Source organism: Chenopodium album, chromosome 6 (genome assembly GCF_948465745.1).
Source record: "Chenopodium album chromosome 6, dcCheAlbu1.1, whole genome shotgun sequence".
NCBI classification, from domain to species: Eukaryota; Viridiplantae; Streptophyta; class Magnoliopsida; order Caryophyllales; family Amaranthaceae; genus Chenopodium; species Chenopodium album.
Genome location: NC_137839.1, coordinates 77,914,928 through 77,924,982, shown reverse-complemented (window position 1 = coordinate 77,924,982; position 10,055 = coordinate 77,914,928). Strand labels below are relative to the sequence as shown.

Here is a 10,055-nt window from a genome sequence, read left to right as displayed (position 1 = left end):
TGGTTGGTTTTATAACTATATTAGGTCGGTGCTATATAGTTTTAATTTGTTTTGGTTTGTGTTGATTTTTTTTTTTTTTTTTTTTTACATGGCAAGATCAACTAGACGCCAACCGAAAACTCCTATCATAGAAAGCCTAGCTGGCAATGTTCTGAGGGGGGGGGGGGGGATGGCATTGTGCCTGATGAGAATCAAACCTCGCACCTCAAGGATGCAAGGTGACCTCTAGGCCACTGCATGCTCCAAGAGGTCTTTCTCTTTGATTAGTGTTGAAATGTAATTTGCTTTCTCGAATATGGTTTTATAACCAACTCATGGATTACTAATTTGTGTGACAAATTGTTGTAAATTGGAAAGGTTGAAAAATCTTATGTATGTTAGAATAAGCTTTAGAATTGTGATGAAAAATGTAAAAGTAGTAATTGTCACTTAATTCCCTGACAATTTAAAGCTGAATCAAACAAAAATAAAACAGTTGGATCATTTGGGCTAATGTCATCCTACTAGACTTGATTTAACCCCAGTTTTAGCCCAACAGAGACACTTCTTCTAACAGCCCATAGTTGATCTTAAACCAAGCCCAAGGCCCCAAATAATCCTTAAAACGACCCCAAAGGATCAGTCCACAAATATTCATTGCATTTAGCATCAAGGTTCTCCTCCAAGAAATATTCCCATTTACTTGTAGACAATCTTTACAAACAGGCATGTCTCTCTATGTTTACGCTATTTACTTAACATCAAACAGATTTTACTATGCACATCATACCTAGATCAACATGTGTAAACGACCTAAACGTGTTACACGTGTTGTATAGAACATAGCGATATCTAATGATGAATTGACAAACATAATGTCTCGTTAAAGGAAGTAACACTCTATCAAACATTTAATTTTCTGTTTTCAAGCTAAAACAATAAGTAAGTGTAATGTACTTAAAAATTACGTAATTTGTTTTTAAAAATGTTTGAGGATATAGTGTAAACCATTTTTGTTTGGCATCCTTCTCATCTTTCTTTGCCCTTACTTTCTCATGTAACATAAAGTACAATAGAAATTACGAGTACTATTTTATATGAGGTATCTATGAAATAGAAGTATAGAACGGTATTAAAAGCAATATACAATGCTCCTCAACCCTCTTACCAACCAATTGTTTGCCTAGTGATATGGAAAGAATATTCCGACCCGAGGTTTAACTCCCACTAGGCATGTAAGAATGGAGAATTGGAGATCCCCTTATCCCCAAACGCATTTAGCCCGTTAACTTGAATCAGGTTGACGTGAGCGGTTGTAAAAAAAAAAAAAAAAAAAAAAAAAAACTCCCCACCTCTCCTTCCAAAGAAAAATCACATAACCTGTCCTTCAAGAAATTGAAGCTACCAGAATCAGATTCTTCATGCTTATTCGACCCAACTGTAGTATTGGTGGGGGACTATGAATAAAATTGACTTGGAATTCAATTCTCCGATTTCCTAGTAATTCTAGCAAAATTCAATTTCATCAAAAACCCTCGAATTTTGATCAAAAATTGGAATTATCATGGCAACATTCAGTCGATTATTAACTAGGAGAGTTTGGCGCAGTGCAATTTCTTCTTCTAAAACCATAAACCCTTCATCATCTCCTCAACTCCTTCAAACTCGTCTTTATCATGGTAATATTTTCTTTCTAATTTCTGGGTTATCTTTGAATTTTACTCTTTTTAGTTCATCCCTTTAATTTTATTTTTGGGTTTTATAATAATAACTACATTTAGTCTTGTTAATGTTATAGCTTATAGTTTGAACATTTATCAATTCAGGTTTGCAATTATGTGATGTGCAGGTTATGGAACCCAGCAGCAATTAGCCAATGCGTTTAAAGGCCGTATTCCATTTTCTAGTTTCGAGTCTACCCGGTCACTTTGCATTCCGCTTGTGCTAGCTAGTGTTATTGGTTTTGGGATTGTAGATGTGGCTTATGCAGATACAAATGAGGTTTGTGCTTGTTATCTAGATTGACTACTCTGTGTGGCGATTCATGTTTTCATGCATTGCTAGCGCTGGGCCTAGTTTGCCTGCTTCTTGTTCCGTATGATTTGTTTTGGAAAATTGGACTCTAAAGTCTAAACTGAACTGCATACTGAGTATATTGAAGAGCATTTCATTGTTGCTGAACCCGTTGCAGGTCCCTTCAGAATCTCCCTTGCCGTCTGATATCCCTTCAAGTTATGATAACCTGGAAGAAATAGCGAAAAATGAACGACGTAGGTTGGAGGATCTTATAAGAAGCAAAAGCTTGAAGTATGGTTCTTATCCACGATTCACTGTTGCAGTAAAGGGCCAAAAGGTACACATACCTTATCACCCTAGTAAAATTCTGCATCAAATACCATATTTATTGCTGATGAGACAGATTATAGAGTTTCTTGTATAGTTCTGCATCACCTTCTTTCCAAACTTTGTTTACTATCAAATCTAATTACGATATAACAAGAGTTACAAGAGGCGAGGAGCACAGAAAAGAGGCTAGTCCGGTTCCTTCCTATTTGGAGTCAACCTAGGGATTAATTAAATGAATCATTGGTCCTTTACTCCTTTAGTCCTCCGATGTTCACAATTTTGTTATTTCATTCTAATTGAGGAAATCGGGATCAAAATTTAGTAGAAATCATACATAACAAACCATAGCTTTAATAAGATTGTGATAGAATTTGGAAGCATACCTTAAACTTAAGTTTAGAGTGAATATATATTCAAGGTAGATAATAAGGTGGCGCATCCAGCCTCCCGGGGTCTTGTGGGGTCCATGGGAAGAACCCCGGCCTCTTTTCTTTCTGGGCCTAAAAAGGTCAAAATTGGTCCAACACTGAAGGCTTCTCTTGTGAGGTTTTACTTATACTTTTCTATTAAGTATAATCATCTTAAGGCTGACAAAGTCAAAAGATAAGAACAAACTTACTAGTTATTCAAAGAAAGCTGTTTGCTTTGTGCAGCCCAAGTGTTTGTAGTTTGTACATTTTGTTTGATCTTATGTTATCAGCTTCTTTTTTTTTGGCATTGTTGCCAGCTATGATAATGGTTCTTTATGATATGCGTAGATTGCTATCAAGTTCCCAGTACCTGCATATTGTGAAATCCCTAGATTGATAGCAAACCTTGCTGCAAGCCTCAATGGTGGTTCACCTTTGGAAGTTCAATCCTGGGACAGGTAATTTCGAAGCTTAAGTTCTATCAATCTTTTTCTGGCTTTTCTTTTGACATGTTTTGTAAGTCAGATTTATTTCTGCAATTATGCTATTTCAGTTTCATTGCCATTAGTAGTAATCAATTCAGTTATATATTGTGATTGAATCTGCTTTTATCAGTTAACTCTATATTTTTTTCTTTTTTCTTTTTCTGTTACGCTGTATAATTTCAGCACAGTTGCTTGGCAGCTAGCTCTCAGGCTCCCGAATGAAAAGAGAGAAAGTGGAGGGAGTAGTGTTGGCACAGGAGAAAACATTTCAAATGACAGTGATCTCTGTGTTTTAATATTTAGGTCACTGATAAGTCCTGATAAGCCGGTAATTATCGCCTTTAATTCAAACTTGATAGTTGATACTGTCCTTGTAGATGCTATATGGCCTCCCCCCCCCCCCCCCCCCCCACCCCCACAAAAAAAAAAAAAAAAAAATCATAGTGAGTATTGCTGGCATCTAGCATCGAGCTGATGTTTTTGTTGATGATAAACTTTCAGGAGGTTGAGTTCCTGAAGAAAGGAAGCTTTAGTCCTGCAGAGCTTGAGGCTCTGGTGTCGATCATGCAAATAGCTGGTGAAAGGCCAGGGCAGAGCAAAGCCGGAGAAAGAAGTAGTTCTGCAGGAACACCTTCGACGAGTAAATCAATTACTAGCTTAGAAGCCATGGGCATACGTGTATTCGGGCTTGATGCACCACTTGTTGGTAATGCCAATGAAGAGGTGTCATGGGATACCATTGCTGGCTATGATCAGCAAAAGAGGTATTTGAGATTTGGGTCTTTGATGAATTGGCTTATTTAAGATTGTAGACTTAAATTTTAGAGGTCTTTGATTTTTTAATGCACGTACTTGTGAAGTATCAAATGTAATTGTCATTGAATGTCAAATAATTGGGCTCAGGAGGTGATGAAAGTAATTGTGAAATAGGGAAGAGTGATCTCCTTGACCTTATTATATGTGTGCCTTTTATCTAATAGCTGCGTTTGCAGTGTCCCACTGGATATACTTCATTCGAAGTATATAAGAGACAATATTTTATGGATTTATTAAACACTTTGTATGCAATACCTAAAATTCTTCCTGACCAACAATAGAGGATTAATACACCTTTTTTTTCCCTTCTTTTTCTCTTTTACAGGGAAATAGAGGATACTGTGCTGTTGGCTCTGCGTAGTCCTGAAGTATATGATGATATTGCCCGTGGAACTCGGCGAAAATATGAGTCCAATAGACCCAGAGCTGTTCTTTTTGAAGGCCCTCCAGGTTTTCCTTCCAAAATAACTGAAACTATGTTGTCCACATTTTGTCTTGTAAATGTCAATATTTACTAGGGAAATGATAGACTTTATTAGCCATCTTGAGACCATTCGAATAAGACATGCATATACTTTGTGCTTAGGTACTGGGAAAACATCTTGTGCTCGTGTTATTGCTAATCAAGCGGTAAGCCTTTACTCTCTGTAATGATCTTTAATTGATGGATTTGTTACTTTACATTTAGAATGATATATACTACGTAAAAAATATGAGTGTCAAATTTGCTCCTTTATTTTTTTGGACAAATGATATCTCATACCTTTCCAGCTGTACTTTGATCAGTCGGTCTTTGTTTACATGTGATATGTCATATGCAGGAGCAATCCTATATTGTCACCGAGCTTGTTACTTGTGATACTGTATTTTTTGCAGGTTTATTAAAAAGAAAAAGAAAAAGAACTAAATGCAGTTTGTTGAAGAATGTATGCTACATATGGTTGGTTTACTAATGTGGTTTCATGCTATATGTGGTTCTGAATTTCTAATCGCATACATAATTGTGTGTCATTCAGTCATACTGTTCTTGTTTATTCGAGTTTTCAGAAACAGAATGAATATCTATGCCCTGCAGTTGAATGCAGCATATAATTCCAGTCAATGGACTTATAGATTAATGTGGATTAGAAACTAGGCTGCTTATATGAGCATGAGATCAAATGAAACACCTGAGAGTTAGCCCGTGTTATTGGTCCAAAAGACCAAATTGAAGTGTCAAGTGTCCATATCCGCGTTCACTATCAAAGACTCAACATAGTTACTTGTGGTGAATTGAAATGCATTGAGTAACCTTACTAACCTAGCTGTTTATGTAGCACCACTCTTGCTTTGCAGTTTGGTTTTTACAAATGTCATAGGTTTGAATACTATGATTCCGAATATCCAATTGTAGACATGCTTGTTGGATTGCAATAATTTGTATACTCTGCTGAAAGTTTTTTTGTTCTTAGAATTATAATTGCAGTAGCGCCTTGTATTTTCATGTCACTTATAAGTTATCAAATTCAACTGAGCTATCTTTTACTGTGCCTTCTAGGGGGTTCCTCTTCTTTATGTGCCATTGGAGGTCGTCATGTCCAAGTATTACGGTGAAAGTGAGCGTCTCTTTGGGAAGGTTTTTTCTCTTGCCAATGAGCTTCCAGATGGTGCAATCATATTTTTGGACGAGGTACTTGACACCATGCTTAAAAGTTCCATCTTCATCATACTAAGGTTGTATGAACAAAGTATTTGGAACTCTTATAAGGGTATCATGAAGGGTTAATTTGGGAAGTTCAAAATTTGACTTGTCAAAGTTTAGAAAGTGGGGGTATTATTTTGGGACAATCTAAAATAGAAATGTGGCTTAATATGTTGTGATAGAGGATGTACTTAATTTCTTGCAGCTGACTTAGCATTTCATGGACAGCCCACTCAAGTGTAGTCTCAATTATCTACTAACATGACCGTATTTTAACCCGTGCAGGTTGATTCTTTTGCTATTGCCCGTGATAGTGAGATACATGAAGCTACTAGAAGAATTTTATCGGTGTTATTGAGGCAGGTAAAACAGTCTTCAACATGGCAAGAGTTGAAAGATTGATATTGTTTATATGTTAGTTGCTAGCTAAGTACTTTGACCATGCCTCTGGGCCTGGAATTTGACTAGTATGAAAATAATTTTTTGAGGAGTGAGAATGAAAACAGCACAATGTGTTTCAAATCTCCTTCAAACTTAAAATTGCTTTGTTGTTTCGCATCTCAAGGCCAATTGAACTAAATGAATGTTCTGCTTTTGCCTTTATCGGCTGCTTAGTCTTCTCCAACTAGGCATCTCTCTTGTGTGTATTGTGCATCTCATAGTTCCTCTTAGCTTTGTTGTTCTTGAAAGTACTTTCAGACCAAGCCACCCCTCATGATCATCCAGTTTGGCCTAGTCAAGCCAGGACTCTGCTCTCATACCCGGTCCAAATCAAGCCTTCTATTGACACTCAATGACATCTTGCTTCTTAAGCCTGTCTAGAAATTATCTACAATCTATTGTGGATTAAAAATTTAGTGTGCGCTAGTTGAAAAATCTTGAACTTAAATTTCTGCCTTAAAGTGTTGTAAAGATTCTAAAAAAAATTACAATTAGCGTGTAGTTTATATTATACTTGTTCATAAGACCGAGACCAGAGTTCTATATAATAACTTCTTTGGTACAGATTGATGGTTTTGAACAAGATAAGAAGGTGGTGGTGATTGCTGCAACAAACAGAAAGCAGGATATTGATCCTGCTCTCATTAGGTACAGCATATGCTACTAATTTAATTAAGAAGCTATCTTCAGATCTTATTTGCATTTTCCTACTTGCGAGTTAAGAGTCTTAAGACCTCAACTAACCAACTCTTTGTTTTATTTTCAGCCGATTTGATTCGATGATTTTCTTTGGTCTGCCTGATCACCAGAATCGACAGAAAATAGCAGCTCAGTATGCAAAGCACCTTGCTAATTCTGAACTTGACGAGTTTGCTTCAGTTACCGAAGGGTAAGCAAAGTTCAACTGTGTTTGCACTGACTTGACCTGTGGTCATGGATCAATGATTATGGAGTTATAGATAAATATGGTCATTAAAAATAAAGGCTACCCAAGTCCAGTTTACAATTAAAACAAATTTAATAAGGCTGTTTTGAAGTGAAAAGAACAAAACAAAAATTGCAAAATACGACTACTTTGTTTATAGTGATGCTCATTGCTATGAATGTTCTCATTTTCTTTTCCAAAACCAGCTTGTCTGGACGGGATATCAGAGATGTATGTCAGCAGGCAGAGCGTCGCTGGGCATCCAAGGTAAGTTTTCTTTTTCCCCCTTCCTTGCTTCCTCTTAAATTACTTCTTTGCCTTGAGGCGAATTTGCACCTTTGTTGATGTTTGTAAATGTGATATAATCAAAAAGAAATTTCTTTTACTTTCAACAGGTTATTCGGAACAAAGTAATTAACACCTCTACAGACGCTAAAGAAGGATCCCTTCCCCCTGTACACGAGTATATCGAAAGCGCAATATCTCGGAAGAAAACCCTTTTTGACATTGAAGAGCTAAGGAATCAAAAACAGAGTCGTCGCCTTGATAAACGGCCATTGGACATGAGCTGATGGGAGGTCATAGATTTGACATCAAACATAGAGTGAAATAGATTGATCTTGTTTTTGACTCGTTACACAAAGTACATAGGAAAATGGTCTGCCCCAATAGACTTTCTATTAGAATTACATGTAAAATTGACTTTTGTATTTAAGTTTTAACAGCGTATCATGTTACTTTTATGAATGACTGACCCCGAAGATGTATCCCCTTCCCGAAAAGGTTTAGCTTAACACGATGCATGACTTTTACGGTGCATACACATTTTCTTGCTTAAATACCGTCGATTCGGTTACAACGAAGTATATCTCAACATGTAACAATGAAGTCATGAATTTGTACTGCATGGACATCGCTTCTTTGTTCTTTACAACATTTCCTGTAAAGGGCAAACATCCAAAACGTGTTAGAAACGAAAATCAAAAGAGATGCAGACACTTGAGAGCCAAGACAAGAACAAAGAATCTGATCATGTGAATTTTGACAATTTGGTAAAAGATTCGAATTTATGTGGAACCACCTTTGATAATTAACGCGTGTTTAATCAATCTAAATAAAAAATAAAAGAGTTGGGTTATCACTAACTTTTATACTACGTATATGACTAGTCATCACGGTATGGCAAGTTATTATAGAGATCACTCTATTATTTACAAACGGTCACACCAAAACCACATTCGTCACTTGATTTTATTCATAACTAAAGTTAATTAATTTAAATATGTTCAAATAAGTTCAATCTAACAAAATAAGTTTAATTAAATTAAACTCAAGAAGTTTATATTAAAAAAAATTTGGCTGACAAAATACAACTTGAATATACTCTATCCACATTCCACAACACAGTCACTTCTCTTGGAAATACTAGTATATACTCCGTATTTAGCTCCATTACCGACATAAAATATTCATACTCGTATTATTGCTTTAGTTTACACTGTATTCTTGATATTTAGTCCACTAGCTTTAATTCGTTGGTTGCCACACCAGTTTAGATTGTATTCTAGATTTTATACAAGGTTGGTCACAACGGTTTAAACTGTATTCTAGATTTTTTTTTTCCAAGGAGTTTAACTTATTTTGCTGTTCCGATTGACTGAACTCAGCTGAACTGAACTGAACTGAACTGAACTTATTAATTAGTGATTTTTAACTACGGATTAGTGATCTTTGATTATTTATTGATTATTTATTACTATACATATGTGTATATACAAATGTACATATTATTATTATTATTATTATTAATATTATTATTATTATTATTATTAATAATAATATTATTATTATTATTAATTATTGATTATTATTATTATTATTATTATTATTTATTGATTATTATTATTATTATTATTAGTATTATTATTTCAATTATTATTGTTATTATTATTATAATTATTATTATTATTATTATTATTATTATTATTATTATTATTTATTACTTATTGATTATTATTGTTGTTGTTAATATTATTATTATTATTATTATTATTATTATTATTATTATTATTATTATTATTGTTGTTGTTGTTGTTGTTGTTGTTGTTGTTGTTGTTGTTGTTGTTGTTGTTGTCGTCGTTGTAATAAGAGCTTAAAAGAATGAAATTTGGCTTTATATTATTAGCAATATCATTAGACGTAAATTAAGAGCTGAACTGAACTGAACCGAACTGAACTGAACTGAACTGAACTTCAACGGAAGAGAACAGGCCCTTAGACCACTAAACTTTAGATGTGGTTAACTATACAATGAAGCCAGCAACCATGAGGTTGCTCGGTCAGTAATATAGAGATTATTCGACTAATGTTATAGGGGTTACTATGTCAATATTTAGGGTTACTCAACAGTTTAACAAGTATACTTTGTATATGAAATTACTCTATCAATGTTATAAGAGTTACTTTGTCAGTGTAGATTTTAATCGGGCTTTTAAATAACTCAATTTTTTTTTATACGCTTTATTAAAAAGTTGAGAAGATCAAGGCATAAATGATAATAGATAAAGATTCTTTTGGGATATTTTGCCCCTTTTTTCCATGCGTAGCATAAATTAAATTTAGATATCTCGGGAGTTATAACTAATTGGATCATTCATCTTATCTATTGAAAAAGAAGAGGTTATGTAACACATAAACATCATGAATTGAGTGATTATCCTTGATTCTCTATACTCTCATTAGTGTAAGGAAAACTAATCAAACTTAAAGTTATTTTATGGGAATAATTGTTGTGTGATTAGTTGATTATTAACTCAAGAGGCAAAGATCTATTGTTGTGTTGTCTTGTTGATATCACGGGGTACAAACATTTGGTATACAACTTTTGAACATGGGGGGTCCAATCCACAATCCAAGGAATTTTTATTTATTTACTTTGGTACAACAACCAAAGAAATAATTTATTTTAGTCC

General features: G+C 34.6%; 1 protein-coding gene across 1 annotated transcript; it reads left to right on the top strand.

Annotated features, from left to right (window-relative positions):
• The first annotated feature begins 1,267 nt into the window (after window positions 1-1,267).
• On the top strand, window positions 1,268-7,830 carry LOC145636461 (uncharacterized). Its single transcript, XM_081688034.1, has 14 exons — window positions 1,268-1,658; window positions 1,829-1,980; window positions 2,171-2,332; window positions 3,084-3,193; window positions 3,404-3,548; window positions 3,722-3,984; window positions 4,362-4,486; window positions 4,623-4,666; window positions 5,574-5,705; window positions 6,003-6,080; window positions 6,724-6,806; window positions 6,925-7,047; window positions 7,290-7,350; window positions 7,479-7,830. Exons 1-14 carry the CDS (start codon window positions 1,544-1,546, stop codon window positions 7,653-7,655), a joined length of 1,770 nt encoding a protein of 589 aa, XP_081544160.1. The 5' UTR covers window positions 1,268-1,543; the 3' UTR covers window positions 7,656-7,830.
• Window positions 7,831-10,055: the final 2,225 nt, after the last annotated feature.

What these genes read in the sequence shown, in the direction of transcription:
- LOC145636461 (XM_081688034.1), top strand. Translation starts at nt 1,544, where the DNA reads ATGGCAACATTCAGTCGATTATTAACTAGGAGAGTTTGGCGCAGTGCA. An exon ending in GAAGTTCAATCCTGGGACAG is followed by an intron (nt 3,194 to 3,403) that starts GTAATTTCGAAG and finishes GTATAATTTCAG; the next exon opens with CACAGTTGCTTGGCAGCTAG. An exon ending in CAATCATATTTTTGGACGAG is followed by an intron (nt 5,706 to 6,002) that starts GTACTTGACACC and finishes TAACCCGTGCAG; the next exon opens with GTTGATTCTTTTGCTATTGC.